Raw genomic sequence first — 17998 nt, 5'->3', positions numbered from 1 at the left:
ACACTAAAACTGGGTAATTTGAGAAAGGTTTAATAAAGGGACTGTTTACAAAGACATGGGCAGAGTTCAGAGAAACCAACAGGGAATAATGGAGTTATCCAGAGCTAGTAAATGAGTGGTCCTTTCTATCCCTAGATCTGAAGGGCCAAAGAGAAGGAGCTAGAAGCTAGAGAGGCTGCCTGATAGGAGTCGCAGTCCTTCGTAGAGGGACTCAGACAACCTATGTGACCTGGCAATTTAGAAGCCAGGGGAATAAACACCCTAGCTTCTAAATATCCATTCCTCAGCCTTTTGATCTTCTGAGGGTGTTACTAATTGGATCAACACAACCTGAAGTCAGAGGGCAAAGGAGCCTGTTAATGCAGTCCATGGGGGTCAATACCTCCTGGGACGCAGAGCAGGATGAAAAGTAGTTCTAAAGAGGAAGCGGAAGATACCTAGCGCAACCTCTTCCCCAACATATTCAAACTGCTAAACCAGTATACACAAAACTTGCATGTATGCTGAAACTAAAATAACTTCTTTCCAGAATTTGACTGTGAGTTCTTTAATTAAAGCAGAATTTCTTTCAGTCTTTTTGATGCCCCTGCTTTGCCGGTGGCACATGCCTAGATAAAAGGAAGCCTCAATAAATGGGAACTGGCAGGCTCAAGTTGACTCCTGAATGCTGACTATAAGAGACTTTTGAGTTAACCCAGAACTAATTTAGGAGGAATCTTAAGATTTTTCTGGTTAGGTACTCTTCATTAGGAATTCAGCAACTGGATTTTCTTAGACTCAGAAAAATCCTATGGTAGTAAAACTTCTCATAATCCTACTGAATGATAGGAAAGGTTTTAGTTGCTTATCAGAGAGAATAAAGGACATCAGGACATCAATTTCACATTGACATTTTTATTAACGCCAACTGTTTTTTAATTATTTTTTTAAAACAATAGCACAAAAATGTTTCAAGGAAGCAGTCTCACAATCTGATGACCTTCTGAAATACAGTTAAGCCACACCAAATATGAATTCCTGTTAATAACACACAAAAATATTTTTTTTTTAAGAAAAAGAAAAGAAAAAAGGTAGGGAAAGAGGAAAGGAATGAGATTTAGACTTAAAATGTACTGGATTAGGTTGGTGAGGCTTGTTAGTAGGATACACTGTGGAAGCAGAGTGGCACACACAGGCTTATAGTCTTTGTTGTTTTTAAAACCAGTTACCACTAATATATAGGCCCTGCAGCAGTTACCAATGACTTCTTACATGCCCAAAATGAACCAGAAGAAGCCAGTGTTGATACTGTCATAAAGAGATTCAACAGTTGGCCTGTCAGACAACTAAGACCATTTTCAGCAGAGTAACTCCTTCAGAAAGGCCTGGATGAAAACCTTTCATTTCTATTGTCTCACCTATATGCATTTCAGGGTTCTTAAAAGTCATCTTAAAAAAGAAAGAAAAAAATAATGTATATCAGTTTCTCTTATTTAATGTGGCTATAAAAGATGTTTCCTTATTATTTCTTTATCTCTAAGAAGGACACCGGGGTGGTGGGTTGGGGATGGAACTAGGGGAGGAAAAAACCCAGACCAGGATAGGTTTTTTTTTTAAACTTTTTTTTTTTTTTTTTTTTGCCAAGGGGTCACACAGAAGGGAAAGCAAGGAGGAAAACTACAATCCTTGGTTCAGATTGAGTTATGCAGGAAAATATATCTTCCTGATCAGTCCCCATGCCAAAAAAAAAAAAAAAAACCCACTTGAAATTATGCACAGACTCTATGTATACCAGCTATCAGCCTTTCATGTTTAACATCCCCAGCAATGGACACTACCCTTGGTTTGTAGGCTGCTTGTAGAACCCATTTCACAAAAATCCTCTTTACCCAGAAGCCTCTAGTTTCCTTTTGGTAGGTTATAAAAACAGAACATCTGTCATTAACAGGAGAGTGTTAAATACTTTTAACCACTGACAAGGCTTCAGGAAGTTTCACAGTTTCGTTATGCTCTATTTTATTACTATCATATTTACATTTTTTTTATTTTTTTTGCTGAATTGCTGATTTTCCTTTTTCAATAGAATTTAATTCTGGAGTGTGAGCAGGAACCAGTTAACTACATTCAATGTCCAACCCCCACTGGCTTGAAAGAAGACTCCAAATTCTTGGCATATGAATCAGCTGTTCGGTCGCTCCACCTTATCCCTGCATGAAGCAGCAGAACCGCAGTGGCGGCATGCTCCGGGTTCATGCTGTGGGTGGTGAGGCCTTTCGCTGAAGGAGGTACTGGTGGATGCTCTCAGCATCACGCTTTAGCCAAGCAGCATTCAGCAGGATATTTTCACAACACTGCTGGATGGTACGCTCAGCTGAAGGAGCTGGGTGACTCTCGAAGAAAGCCTGGTATAAAACAACCCAGAATGTAGGATCATTACCAGCAATAGTAAGAAGCTAATATCACAGGCTCTGAAAAAATACCCACTGCCTATAAAGGGTTCATAAGCTTCACTCATGAAAATTTACCACTGCCACCTCCAGGCTAAAAGAAAACAAGCAGCTCCTTGTACCTGCCTACAGGAATTCTCCTCCAAATATATTATATGCTTACAACCTAATCAAAAGTTAACAGTAAAGAGACAGAACCTTCGGCCTTTCTTTTAAGTTCATTGTCCAACCAGCAAAAGAAAGTAAAAAAGAACTGGTATCAAGGACTTACTCTGTTCCAGGCCCCCTGTGTTAGTTACTTCATCTAAATGACAATCTTATCACTTCATTTTACAGATGAAACTGGCTCACAGGGGTTAAAAAACCTACTTGAAGTCTAGGTTTTGGAATCAGACTTGGGACTTGATCTAGGCTCCATCATGTACTATCCTGTGACTGAGTAAATTAACTGCTCTAAGTATGTTTTCTCATCTATGAGAAAATATTTACTCCAGAAGATTAAAGAGACAACCCATATAAACAGCATAATACTTGGCACAGAGTAGTTAAGGACGCAACACATTTTGGCTGCTTCAAATAAAGATTAATTTGTAAGGGTTGATAAAATTAAGAAGCTTAAATTGCTTCTATATCCTAATAATTTAAAATTTTATAGACTCGCATTTTTCACACAGTAAAACTACTTCAGTTTCTTGTAATTATCACAATGCTTATTGATTAAACGCTGAATAAATCATTTTCTAATGAAGTACACCTGGTTCCATAGAAAATACCAACCAGCAAAAGGACACGGGTCTTTCCTTTGAGCTAGTCATCACCACAGGTATACAAGAGAGAATGACTAATTCATCAGATTAAGTCTAGACCTTTTAGAAATCAAACTTTATTTACATGGATGACAATGGCTCCTGCTCCAAGGCTCCTATCACAGTTGGGTTCTTAGGGCCTGAGTAAGATACAAGACTTCCTCTCATTTCACTTTGAGAAGCAGCACCACAATTTACATACCAGAAACCTGGGAATTATCCTTGACTCTTCGTTCTTCCTCCCCAGATACGTTCACAACACAGAGAAGCCACTCAGTTAAATACTGGTTGAATTAAAGGTTAACAAAATCAAGCCCCTGAATTTCTTTCTTACTCCATCTTCTCCAAGCTACTAAATCATTTTTGCTTGGAGAGAGAGCTTCCCGACATCTTCTCTTCTCCTTTCCAAATTATGCATTCTCCACACTGTGGCCAGAGTGAAATTTTTATCATATAAACAAAGGAGTGACTTGATCCGGTTTGTAAGCCATTCAAGGGCTTCCCATTCTTAGGAAAAGTTTAATATGGCCTACAAGGCCCTCCTCGGTCTGGCCTCTGCCTACTTTACCAGGCTTAGCTTAACCAGTGCCCTCCCCTCAAACTAATTATACATATTTCTCCTTCAGAGTATTTATTACCTTTACAATAAAGTAATTATTAACACAATACAATATGCAATGTAAACTAAATGAATCTTATTTCTAACAATGGATCATAAAGTGAATCAAACATTATAGCTCTCAGAATTTCCAAATTCACACCTGATAACCCCCTTGCTTTCAAGAATGAAGGTGGAAGTGACACTTAAGAAACACTTTGCGATTAAATGCAATGAAAGGCTTAAAGTTAAGATTTTCCTAATCAGTGTAGATTTGTCCTCCAAACACTGAACTCTGCCACTAAACTGATTATCAGTCTTTCTAAGAGCTAAGAGGAGAGTCCCTACATAGTCATCTTGTCTCATTGTGCCTACAAAAGACCTATGAATGTTTTAGAAAAGGAAAAAGAACGAATATCAAGGACCTACTATGTTCCAGGCCCCCTGTGTTACTTAATCTAAATGACAATCTTAACACCTCATCTTATGGATGAGGAGCCGGGCTCACAGAGGTTAAAAAACTTGCTTGAAGTTACACAGCTAACAAGGAGCAGAGCACAGATTATTTATACCCAGGTCGACTGATGTCAAGTTCCACATTCTTTCAACCACGCTTCAATGCCCCAAAGATGATTCCAACTCTAAATTCTTCAAGCATTAAAGATACAACCTAACCTGTCTTTCTCCAAGCAAGAACATGGAGACCCTAAAGTACAACATTACCCCAACACTCTATCATTACAATTGGGTTAGTGTTTTTACTTACTGGATTGAAAAGTGAAAAGTAAACAGTCCTTTCCTTACCTTAACTTCTCCAGCCATTTTATCAACTGCAAATCCCTCAACTGATAGCTGAAAAAAAAATGGTTTATAAATAGTAAGAACAACTAAGAGTTTAGGAACAAACTTCCATTTACCATAAAAACAAATCATTCCATTCTTTCCCAACTTCAGTTTATTCTAGAGGGTACAGGATGGGTTATGGAGAAACTCTTTAGTAAAGCTAATAACTACTTAAGGAAACTCTTAAAAGGCAAAGGCCATAATCTATGGGTCTAGTGAATCATGGATGTTTCTCAATAATACCCATGATAAGCAAGCTACTCAAAAATTTTCACTTACCTTTATTAGTCTAGATATTAAGAATCCTCCCTGGTATCGATTATAAAGTTCTTCCCAGTTGTCTTTTATGAATTTCCAAGCAGCCTTCCTTCCATGCTTACTGCCTCCAGCCACTCCACCAATTACTGATACAGTGTCCTGTGGACGTACCTCTTCCTAAAAAAAAGAAGAGAACTAAAAGTCTACCATATCCAGAACATCATCTGCTGCCAGAAAGGGCAAATGCTGTTGAGGTATACCCAAGTAATCCCACTGAAGACACTTATTGTTTTAGGAATAACTTGCACCAGAAGCTTCTAACAAAGAGGAGAATGTTTAACCTAAAGATCAGCCAAATTGAGAATGAAGCACTGGGATGGGTACAAACAGGCTGCTCAATAGATACCTGCTCTAGGGTAAAGAAAGGAAGAGACAGAAAGTAGGCACAGGGATGTGTCAGCTTTCCAGTTTATTTCCTCTCCCAGCTATTCTGATTCTCACCACTAGAGGGAGATACAGTGATTAGTAACAAAAGCTTATTCCAGTCCTCCAAGAATGAGGGAGCCTTTAGTCTAGGGTTAAGGCAGAGAATACTGAATCAAGGACACTTGCTACAGATCAGTGGGTAACAATTCCCTCTAAAAGCAGTTTTCATGGTAACTTACTGAAAGTGCAAACGTGAGGACTTTTTGAATCAATTCAGGTGAAAGAGTAGCCCCAAGGACTCTTTCAATCCGGTTTTTCTCTTCCTGCATATCTGCTTGTTTGTGAAGCTATAGTGCAAAAATACAGATAGAGATAATTAACTTCTCCCCCATTAAGGTGAAACTTTTGCTCTACATTCTCATTAGCTAAGACTGCAGGATATGAAATTAACAAAAGAATATTTTTCAAGATGTTTGGGCACTAAATTTGTCGTGTGCCCCTATAGTAAGACACTAGGTGCAAGTGCTTACTGTATGAATAGCTTGTCATCAGTTCTAAGCAGTTCAACATCAAGATCTAAGGGGTCAACCTGTCATGACCAAATTCTTTACTCATTGATGTCTGACTAATGTTCTATGTTAGATGAGCAAAATAATAATTACTAATACCACTTCAATTTATAATATTTTTCACTATTTACAATAGTGAAAAATATAAGATGCATTATTGAAAGTAATATTTTAAGAATGTCTGATGACATAAACATGCTCTTGATATATTAAATGAAAGAAGAGAGACAAAGCAAAATGATTCTAAATTTTTAAAAAGTTAATGTGAAGGGGAAAAAACACTTGAAAACATATCAAAATATTAACAATAATAATGGTCTCTGATCAGTGGGATCATCACATTTTTTAACTGCAAAAGCAGCACATGCTGAATGAAGAATATTAAGAAAACAGAAAAGCATAAAGAAAAAACAAATCAGGAATAAGATCATATTATACATGCTATATTTGTCACGTTTTAAAAATTACAGGTAAGTTCTGTTTTCTTCTTTATACTTTTCTAGTCTCTAAATCTTCCATAGTGAGTATACCAAAATCTTTTTTCATAATTAGAAACAAAATATTATTATATATTTTTTAAAATTAGAACTACAAATGTATATGAGATACTTCTCTAGGACAACTTAATTTATAGACTCTCTTGACCTTTTTTCCCCTCTGAAGATTTAACACTGACCAGTGTCTGGAGACCCCATCACAGCTCCCAGTTTCCTCTTCCTTTCCTTTGGACTCTTTTGAGCAGCAGTGTAGTAAAATAGATAGGAGGTCAGAAGACCTGGGTTCTAGTCCCAGTTTTGCCTCTAACTAGCTGTGTGATCTTGACTAAGTCCTTAACCTCTCCGGGTCTCAGTTTCCCCATCTGTAAAATGAGTGGGGTGGACAGATGATTTCTAAGGTCCTTTTCAGCTCTAATACTCAAGGTCTGAACTCTGGCTTTTAGGAAGCATTCCCCACCCCACCCCCTGGAGAACCTGTTACAGGAGTCCACTAGATGGCATCATAACACCACATTTCAAATACACTTTGAATTAAAGTTATTTATCCTGCTTCATTATTCCTAAATTACCAACAGAAAACTGTCTTCCTTATCTCTCATCAACTGGTTTCTTTCTTTTTTTTTAATTTATTTTATTGAAGTATAGTTGATTTACATTGTTGTGCTAGTTTCTGATGTACAGCAAGTGATTCAGTTATACATACATAATAATAGTTTGCATTTGCTAATCTCAAACTCCCAATCCATCCCTCTGCAACCTCCCCTGACTGGTTTCTTGAAGAACCCTGACTCTGCCTTCATTAGAGCTTTCCATAGTAAAGCTGAATCACTGTGAGCTCCCTTGTGTTAGATGCAAACATTTATTAAATAAACATACTAGTATAAATTGTTAAAAATATGCCATGACATGAAAATGTCTCAGTACCTCTCATGAAAATTTCGGAACCCCTATTTTTCCCACACCTTTATGGAATAGACAAAAAATACCAAGTACTTCATTTCATATGCAAAGAAATACATGATTTATAGTGCATAGGTTCACAGAATATTAAGAATGAGAAGGGACCTTAATGTCATTTAGTTGAAAGGTAAACCCGAAGTATATTTTTTTATGTTATTAGAAAGGAAATCCTTATACAAGATAGGTAGTTAAAGCAATACAGTTTGAGATGTAGTTTCTTAAATAAAGTTTATAATATATATTTTTTAAAACATTCTAATCATTTAAATAGGATTTGTTTAGAACTAAAATACTAGAAATTAGATTTGCAATTCTGATCCACTTGGGATAAGAAAAGTATTCTGATTAAGGGTAGAAGTATTAAAGCACATCCCATTCCTATCCTGTTTGTCTCCCTAAGTGCAGATCATTTAATGAATGGGTCTGATAGATGATTTGGGTATTTAGGCACATTTTGCACATTTTATTTAATGGTAATAAGTAGAATCAGCTCTCTCCACCTCTAATGCAACCAGATTGTCAAGTTATTTCTTAGACTAATAACTGCATGGACAAGGACTGGAGATAGCACTTGTTCCACAGCATTAGGACTTTCAAACAGATCACTGCCATTATAAGGACATGGAAAGTTTTACCTATATTTTTCTAAGTCGGAGTTTAATTATATGCCAACCACCCTGGGACTACAGAGGCTGTGAAAGCAAGTGAATTAATTTCCTGTCCATTCATAAGAGGCACTGGCATAGACCAAACCCTTGAGACACCTAATCATCTATCCCTTTTCTAAGCACAGAAACAAACCTTTTGTATAAAATGGGCAGAACCCCAAGTAAATTTGCATTGATGGGAAAAGTTTTAAGAACTTGACTTTTTAATCAAAATTAACATTTCGGTATTAAGATTTAAGATGCATAAATTCGTGAGTAAAAAAAAAAGTGAAAAAATTAGATGACTTTTGGCACTTGTATTGGTAGTACAGATAAACAGATATTATATATTTCTCTCACAGTTTCCTAATATTTGCATGTCTACAGTATGCATATCAGCATGTATTTCTTTTGCCAGGACTTTTTTTTAACCGCTCAAGCTCATACTCTATGTCAATTCAACTTAAAAAGCAGAAAGTGGGAGCCCTTTCTAAATTTACTCACCTTCAGCATAATGTCTAAGGTAGTGCCATCACCATGCTTCAAAACAGTCAGATAGACCTACAAGAGAATACAGGAACAAAAAAGAAGGCATCTGATTAAATGTATCTTGTTCCAAATATTCTAACGTTAAGAAAAGACAGAAAGCAAGTCAAAAAAAATTGTGTGGATATTACATATTAATACAAATTGTGGCAAGGATCTAAGAGCCCACATGAACAACCAGAAAGGTAGATGGCAGGTAGTAAGTAACAGCAGAACACACCAGTCTTTCAGGAGAATGTGCACGGACAGTCAATCACCTTTCAGTACCCTAGTGCAGACTGAGAAGCTTCACATCAATGAGAAGCTGCCTACAGACCTCATAAGTGGTGTATATTTAAAGAATCAGGAGGGACTTCCCTGGTCACAGTGGTTAAGAATCTGCCTGCCAACGGAGGGGACATGAGTTCGATCCCTGGTCTGGGAAGATCCCACATGCTGCAGAGCAACTAAGCCTGTGCACCGCAACTACTGAGCCTATGCTCTAGAGCCCACGAGTCACAACTACTGAGCCCATGCACCACAACTACTAAGCCTGTGCGCCTAGAGCCCATGCTCCGCAACAAGAGAAGCCACCACAATGAGAAGCCCGCGCACCATAACAAAGAGTAATCCCAGCTCGCCGCAGCTAGAGAAAGCCCATGTAAAGCCAAAAAAAAAAAAAAAAAAAATTGTAATAAAATATCTTAAAACAATGAAAGAATCAGGGGACTTCCCTGGTGGTCCAGTGGTAAAGAATCCACCTTGCAATGCAGGAGACGCAGGTTAGATGCCTGTGTGCCACAACTACTGAGCTCGCGTGCGTCAACGAAGGAGCCAGTCTGCTGCAAACTACAGAGCCCACGTGTTCTGGAGCCCCTGTGCCACAACTAGAGAGAGAAAACCCACATGCCACAACTAGAGAGAAGCCTGAGTGCTGCAATGAAGAGACTGTGTGCCTCAGTGAAGATCCCGTATGCCGCAAGTAAGACTCAACACAGCCAAAAAGTAAAAAAAAATAAGAAAAAATAAATAAATAAAGGAAAAAAATAAAGAAAAGAATCAGACATGATTTGTGAGTCAATACTTAGGTCATTTTCGGTTACTATTAAATACATTCCACACTACACAGAATGATGAAGTCACCTAGAAATCAAGGTACTTTATTATGAAAACCTACCGGACTCCTCAAATCAGCGGAGAGAATCTGTTTCCCTTCCACATGGTCCTTAAACCGACGACGGGCTTCTTCTAACGTTGCCTTATGTCCTGCCTTCCCTAGTTTTCCCAGAACCAAGCCCCTCAGGAGTGCATCGAGATGACCTGATTGAGAAGTAAAAGAGATATAGAACTACTTAAAAAGCTTATTTTTACAAATACGCCACCTAGGTATCTTATAATTGTGTTATACCGTGTCTACAGTCTTGAACAAACAAAATCAATTACCTTAGTACTCTAGAGAACACTTGATTTAAATTTATCAAATAAGAATGAAATGAAGTGCTTAACACACTAGACAAGCAAATATGATGCCTCTGTCTATAGTTACAATGCCAACTTGATTTACTAAATGTTCACTCCATCTAGGTAATTACACTAATAAGAATTATGTATGGAAAAAAAAAAAAAAGAATTATGTGTGAAAGGAACAGACTTGGATTATGCAATTTTGACCCAAGATTTAGAGAAAGGTCACATATAGAACTAGTATGCTGGGTACATTGAAATCTTAGATTTTTAAAATCAGAATCTGATAGATTACTCCAAAGATATGCAGATGGCCAATAAGCTATCACTGGCCATTAGGGAAATGCAAATCAAAACCACAAGATACCACTTCACACCAATTAGGATGGCTAGAATAAAAGAGACAATAACAAGTGTTGGCAAGGATGGGGAGAAATTAGAAACCTCATACATTGCTGGTAGGAATGTAAAATGGTGTGGCCACTTTGAAAAACAGTCCAGCAATTCCTCAAAAGGTTAAACACAGAGTTACCGTATGACCCAGCAATTCCACTCTTCAGTATATACCCAAGAGAAATGAAAGTATTTGTCTATACAAAAACTTGTATACATATGTTCATAACAGTATTCCTAACAGTCAAAAAGTAGAAACAATCCAAACATACATAAACTGATAAATGAACAAAGAAAATGTGGTATATCCATATAATACAATGGAATATTATTTGACTATAAAAGGAAATGAAGTACTGATACATGCTACAACATGGATGAACCTTGAAAACATACTAAATGAAAGAAGCCAAATATAAAAGGCCACACAGGGTATGATTCCATTTATATGAAATGCCAGAACAGACAAATCCATGAGACAGCAGATTAGTGGCTGCCTGGGACTGAGTTGCCAGGGAATACAGAGTGACTGCCAATGGGTATGGAGTTTCTTTTGAGGGTAAAGAAATTGTTCTGGAATTAGATAGTGCTGGTGGTTGTACAACACTGTGAAAAAAGACTGAATTGTATATTTAAAAGAGTGCATTTTGTGGTATATTGATTATACCTCAAAAAAAAATAGTTAACCTAGCATACAAACTGATGGACTGCAACAGCACAATGGACAAATAAATTGTGGTATATTCATACAATGAAATAGCACTCAGCGATAAAAAGGATGTATCTCTAGAACATTATACTGAGTGAGACAAACCAGATAAAAGAATAGACTATATAATATGATTCCATTTATATAAAGTTCTAGAAGAGACCATATTAATCTAGGGTGAAAGAAGTCAGAATAGTGTTTGCCTGCAAGGGATGTGAGGGTTGGTGGGGTGGGTAGAGTGGCAGGGACTGGGAAGTGGCCTGAGGGCAACCTCCTGTGGTGATGGAGATGTTGTATGCATTTGTCAAGTCACTGAATTGAACATGCACAATTTGCCATATTTAAATAGTAACTCCATGAAAAATATATTTAAGAAAACCATAAGAAATCAATAGATAACACGATGCTAGTGAAGGTTCTTATAAGAACCAATTTATAATTCTGGTGCTGATTTGCTGTGTTGATACAGGCAATATTTTTATTATTTTGCTATGTTTGATTCTTCCATCTGTAAAGCTGGGAAACTAATGACATTCTCCCTATTTCAAAAAGGTATTTTTTAGCCCCCAAAGTTTCACATATTATCATCATGAAAGAAAGTGCAACATCCACCAATTTACCTGCATCTGTGTCCATATACTTCCTGTCTTGTTCTTATGGATCTGCTGTATTCCTACCTAAAGCCAACTCCTCCACTTGTGCAATGGATCCTGACTCCTCTCGATTATTCAGCCATCACTCCAGCAATTACCTCTCTTTCACATCATGAATTTTTCTATTACTGCATCATTTTCATCAGCACAAAAACATAAAGTCTCCCACTTTAAAAAAAAAAAAAGCCCCCTTGACCTCACATCTCTCTCCAGATTATCCCCTTTTATCTGATCCTCTTTTTAGCAAAACTCCTTTAAAAAGTTGTCTAAAAGTGCTGTCTCCTTTTCCTCTCTTCCCTTTCTGGTGTTGTTCATCACCACGCCACAGAACTTGGCCAATGCAATCATCAGTTCTTCATCATTCTGCCCGACTTAGAGCAGCATTTGTCACAGACGATCACTTCTCCCTCTCTACTGCTTCTTTAAGGCTTCTGGGACACTCCTCTCCCTCCTGTCTCTCCTACCTTATTGTCCAGTCAATCTCCCTTGCTGATTCCTCCTCTTCTACCCAATCTCTAAATCTTGGACTGACCATGCCCTTATCCAATCTTATGGCTGTAAATACCATCTATGCGTTAAATGTATCTATTCAGCCTGGACCTCTAGCCATGGGACTCCCCACTTGGATGTCTAAAAGGACCTCAAATTTAAGATGTCCAAAACCAAACTGCTGATTCCCTTTTGCACCCAAATCTGCTTCTACAGCAGTCTTCCCCGTCCCTGTATATGGTAACTTCACTCTTTCAGTTCTTCAGGCCAAAATTTGATGACTCCCCTCTTTCTCTCCACCACACAGGCCACCACCAAGTATTTTCAGTTCTACCTTCAAAACATACCCAGAATTTACTACCTACAAGTGCTACCTGCAACCAGCACCTAACTGGATTACTGAAATAGCTTTCTAACTTGTCTCCCTGCTTCCTCTTTTGCCTCCCCTGCTACAGTCTGTTCTTCACACAGCTGAGTAAATAAGTCATGTTCCTCTGCTTTAAACTCTCAAATGAGTTGCTCATACCACTAAATGTGAAAGTCCCACGGGTTCTATAGGAGCTGATATGCTTCCACCCTCCTCTCTCCCTCAGTTTCTCTGTCCTGACTTTACCAGCCTCCTTGTTATTCCTTGAACATCTAAGCATGCCTCTGCCTCAGGTCTTTTGTACTTGCTGTTTCCTGTTTGGACCATTTTCCCACTAGATATCCTCACAGGTCTCTCCTACAGGTTTCTGCTTACGCTCAAATATCACCTCACTAGTTTTCCTGCATTTTCCTGTCCACTCTCCATAAAACAGTGGCTTACTACTCCTTTTACTCCTGATCTACCTTACCTAACTTTATTTTTCTTCACGATACTTGCTGCCACCTAAAATATTATCTATTGAACTGTTTGCTGTGTCTTCCACTAGAATGTAAGCCACACAGGGTGATTTTTTGTTCACTGTTATACCACCATCTCCTAGTACGGTACCTGGCATTTACTGGGTACATAAATATTTGTTGAATCAATAAAAGAAAGACATAGAGCTCTAGATAATTGTTACTATTGTTCTTATTGTAAAAGACTGCCAGAATAAGAAGGGCAGGAGGAAATACCACCTTCAGTTATTAGCATATAGTAGAAAATAATTATATTTAAAGCCCTGTAATCACTATTCCCAACATTTAAATGACAGCAAAAGAGTAAATACAGGATTACAGAAATAAAGAGGACAGGATACATGGAGAAAGCAAATAACTCCTTTAATTCAGAAAACTGGCCCCTGTGTCTCTCAACACCTTTTCAAGCTGTACATAAGGTGCCTGGTATTTATGGTAAAATAATAAATAAAATAATCCAGAATGCCCTTTAGCTTTTCTTTACTAAAAATGGGCCTTTGGAACTTTGTGAAAGACTTCTATTTCCACCATTTGCTCTGTGCATATATCATATTTAGCAACAAATACACATAGCCACCACTGTTTTTATGTAACTTCACCAGGAGGCTTAAAAGTCCTAAGTCTTACTAGTTAGCTGAATACACAGTAACATCCAGCAGACACAAAGATGATGCTATTGTTATTGTTAACCACAGCTGAGTAAAAAAAGGACCAATTTCTGATCAATTCTTTCCCCATTCAGTACATCCATTACCTTCTCCAGGCTTGGGGTCCCAGCCCAGTCTCTCCCCTATAGGTGAAAAGACATCTTTCACAAACTCCTGGATTTCCTCATAGAAGTCTGTGTGGGACAAGAGAGTTGAGAGAATCCCCAGGTTACAGCTCAGGTCGCTCCATACAGTATAATTGGGCTCATTCACAAAAGCCTCCATGACTTTTAGAACCTCTACAGTGCTAATGATTCCAGCTCGAGCCTGGGATAGGAAAAAACATAAATTAATCTAGTCTTCAAACAAAAGCAAAACAAAAAACACAAGCATGTATTTTTGGCATTATCTTCTGCTAGTTAGCTATCCCTTAAGGAAGAGACTAGACTATATAAGCTCAGACTACTACAGAATTTTATAAAATAAAAACTGTATTATGACACCATTCCTTACTTTTTTGCTATTTATAGAAGAGCCACTTTAAAAAATTGCTAGAATTCCACCAATTTAGAAAAAGAAAGAAAACAGTTAACGTCCTATTTCTATTCAGTTTCCGGGGTCTTGGCATTGTTTTTTATTTTGAAAATTTTCATACTTTCAGAAAAGTTGCAAAAACAGTTGGGGCTTTGGTTTTTGACAGAGGCGCTTTCAAAACTAGACCTGCAAACTATGTCAACGTCAGCCTGTCCTTTACTCATTTCTAAAAGAAGGCAAACTGGAAGGCACTACAAATTCAGTCCTTTCAGAACTGACTAACAGAGTTAGGAAAAAGAACTTCTGTTACAGCAGCCAACTGCACAAACACACCACTCTCCTGGGACAGGTCTCTCTCAGCAATGAAATCAGCAGATGTGAGGTTTTGTGCATCAATGCTAATCTGTGTTTATACAAAGGAGGAATCCAAAACCAGTTACTGCAGAGGGGAATGAAAATTTCAAGTCCAATTAAAGGAACACTAGGAGGAATCTGACAATTTTATCACAGAGACATCTAGAAATTATCTAACCTATGTTTTGGGGTCATAAAGATAATACTACTAATTGCTCCTTAAAATTTTTTCTGGAACAAAGCTAAATATAAATATAATTCTAAAGCTAATGGGATATTATAATTTGAATAGTAAGGGAATGTTAAAAAATTCTACTAGACTTTCCCTGCAAAGTATAACCACTATTTTAGAAAAATATAAATCATTCTGAATTATTTTTAAAAACTACATAAGTAGAGAAATTTCTTCAAGGTTCGTATCTATGTGTGTTGAAAAGAATTTTTGCCTTACAAAGGATAGTTTAAGTATAGTTGCAAAAAGCTGGCTTAGGAGTAATAAAATGAGATTTGTTTGTGGTAAATTATATAGGTTCAATCTTGTCATGTTAATTAATAATTAGTCATTTGCTTTGGTACTAAAGGCATTCAACCTTCAGGAAGAACTATATTCTTCTAGTTATGTTTCAGTCAGGCACTCCAGGAAAAACAAAATCCTTTAATCAGCAAAATCCATCTTACTACTGGAGGCTCACCAAGGAGAAGAGGTCATTCTGTAATCCAAGTCGATCCACAGGGGGCAGAGAAAGGTCACGAATGCCTGGTAATAAACTTTCCAGCATGGCTGAGCTGTATTGGGTCCGATAAAACCCAACTGTTCCCAGGTTTAACTGAAAAGATATACAACAGGTATTATTAAGGAGCTGCATTTATTTTTTAAATCAATTTTTTGTAGGTATGAAAGAAGTTCTAGTTTTAGTATATCTGGATGAAAAACAACAAAGATCATTTATGCTAACAGACAAATTATTAAAATGAAACAACATATAAAGATAGTAATCAGTTGTCAAAGATGAATACAGAGGCAAAAGAAAACAGAAACTTGGCATAGTGGGAGGCAAAGTGAGCGACAGTGAAAAGAACATGGCTGAAAAGGAGGATATAATGCGGCTAAGTTTCTATTTCTAATTTCAGTGAATGGTTTTCAGTTTACAGAAAACATTTACTACAAAATAAAAATACTTGGACAATAAAATCTTTGAGGAAGACTAAACCTTTACAAATACTGATCTAATGAGCCCAGAGCCTCAACAGAATAACAACTGTCAGGTCCTAGATTTTAAAGAATTACATGGAATTAAAAGGCAATTTCATATGATTTTTGGAGTGAGGTAATCATTGACTATCATTATTTTCTATAGGCTATTTACCAACAGTCAAAAATATTTTTGATAATATTTATATGCAAAGTATTTTAATGATAAAATGACAGTATAAGATATAAATATTTTGGGCTTCCCTGGTGGTGCAGTGGTTAAGAATCCGCCTGCCAATGCAGGGGACATGGGTTCGAGCCCTGGTCCGGGAAGATCCCACATGCCTCAGAGCAACTAAGCCTGTGCGCCACAGCTCTGGAGCCTGTGAGCCACAGCTACTGAGCCCGCGTGCCACAACTACTAAAGCCCGTGCGCCTAGAGCCCCTGCTCTGCAACAAGGGAAGCCACCGCAATAAGAAGCCCACACACTGCAACGAAGAGTAGCCCTCACTCGCTGCAACTAAAGAAAGCCCACGCACAGCAACGAAGACCCAACACAGCCAAAAATAAAATAAATTAATTTTTTAAAAAAGATATAAATATTTTACTATTTATATATATTTAAGTCACTTCATATTTCTAATACAGTAATTATTTTATTGATTCCCTTTATCTTTTACTATAAGAATAACACCTTTATTTACCTAATTACAATCATAGTGTTTTTTCTTATAAGAAAAATTTCATATTGCTACATATGTTCCAGAATGTAATTTCAAATGGTAATATAGTATTCCACTGGGTACATTATAAAAATATATTAAAAAAATTAAAACAGAGGGAGAAATAGTTCTGCAAGCACAAAAGCCTGAGACAATGTATAATTCCTATTAGGAACCTATAATTGGGAGAAAAGTCTGTAACAGATACTTTCATTATGAAAGGCAGAGTACAGAATAATGAAAAATAATATTTACTGACTCTTAGTGTTGTGAAATGGCTTTAAAACACCAGCTAAAAGTAATTTCACATTTCAGTGACACAAACTGATTATTATATGTCTGATCTCACTTGATTATAGTTGTACATGCACAATGACAACACATCACTGAAGTTAACATGTCATTACAATGACAGGGCAGTTTGAAGTTGCAAGACTACAAATGTTTTGGTTAATGTGACTTTATACATAGACTACTAGTTTTTTCCTGTTTAATCCTATCCCTTTGTAACTGCTTATTGACCACTCCCTTACCTGACATAAAGGCAAATATCTAGACAATACTATTTGAAAGTTGGCCCTAAATTTCACACAAGAAAGTTCAGAAATGTTTTTTTCTTTTCAAGTCCTAGTCCAAAATGAAGCAGTAGAATTTAGAGCCAGCCATAAAATGAATAAAGGAAATGAAAGAAATAAATCAATTTAGGTAAGATAAAAATGGCCATGTCATTTCTGGACTCACCTTCACCCACTGGTCTGGTTTGACATCTTTTAAAACTACATTCATCTCTGGCTTGTCCATGAGAATCTTCATTTTGGCATGGCTGGAATCTTCACTAGTAGAGATTGTGATAGGAACCATCCACTGGGGACAGTCTTCTCCTTAAGCAAGAGAAGAACAAAGAGGAAACTTGAAAAATAATTTCTCACTGGGAGAAATAGAAGGTAAAGTAGAGAGAGAGGAGTGGTGTCCCATGGGTTTGAATCCAATTGTTAAGCCAATAGCTCATTTTTAATGGTACATGAACTCTTCCAGGTAACCTGAATAATAATAAGGAAGAGAGAATTTACTAATGAAATCACAATAGCCTATAAAAAAGAGAACACTGTGTTTACTTGTAGAATCACAAATACAACAATTTTAATTTAATTGTTGTTTTCCCCTTTCAGAGCAAAAGAAATAATGATTTTACTAGTAAGAGACATTTCGAGTGGGTTAAAGCTCTCACATAGCACTTAAAAACAAATTCTAAGGTGCAGGGCTTCCCTGGTGGCGCAGTGGTTGAGAGTCCGCCTGCCGATGCAGGGGACACAGGTTCATGCCCCGGTCCGGGAAGATCCCTACATGCTGCGGAGCGGCTGGGCCTGTGAGCTGCGTCCGGAGCCTGTGCTCCGCAACAG

General features: G+C 37.4%; 1 protein-coding gene across 2 annotated transcripts in view; it reads right to left on the bottom strand.

Annotated features, from left to right (window-relative positions):
- Positions 1 to 874: 874 nt before the first annotated feature.
- The window catches only part of NPEPPS (aminopeptidase puromycin sensitive), a 97641-nt gene continuing 80517 nt past the window's right edge, over positions 875 to 17998 (bottom strand). For both annotated transcript variants that reach the window (XM_030840080.2, XM_030840083.2), the window contains 9 exons: positions 17340 to 17479; positions 15376 to 15510; positions 13903 to 14122; positions 9733 to 9875; positions 8535 to 8591; positions 5597 to 5704; positions 4953 to 5108; positions 4635 to 4682; positions 875 to 2381 (listed from right to left, as the gene is read on the bottom strand). In XM_030840080.2, coding sequence (XP_030695940.1) covers positions 2229 to 2381; positions 4635 to 4682; positions 4953 to 5108; positions 5597 to 5704; positions 8535 to 8591; positions 9733 to 9875; positions 13903 to 14122; positions 15376 to 15510; positions 17340 to 17479 — 1160 coding nt within the window. In that variant the 3' untranslated portion in view covers positions 875 to 2228. The remainder of the gene's footprint in view (positions 2382 to 4634; positions 4683 to 4952; positions 5109 to 5596; positions 5705 to 8534; positions 8592 to 9732; positions 9876 to 13902; positions 14123 to 15375; positions 15511 to 17339; positions 17480 to 17998) is intronic.

Source organism: Globicephala melas, chromosome 20 (genome assembly GCF_963455315.2).
Source record: "Globicephala melas chromosome 20, mGloMel1.2, whole genome shotgun sequence".
NCBI lineage: Eukaryota > Metazoa > Chordata > Mammalia > Artiodactyla > Delphinidae > Globicephala > Globicephala melas.
The sequence above is the reverse complement of the archived record's forward strand: the minus strand, read 5'-3'. Positions and strand labels throughout refer to the sequence as shown.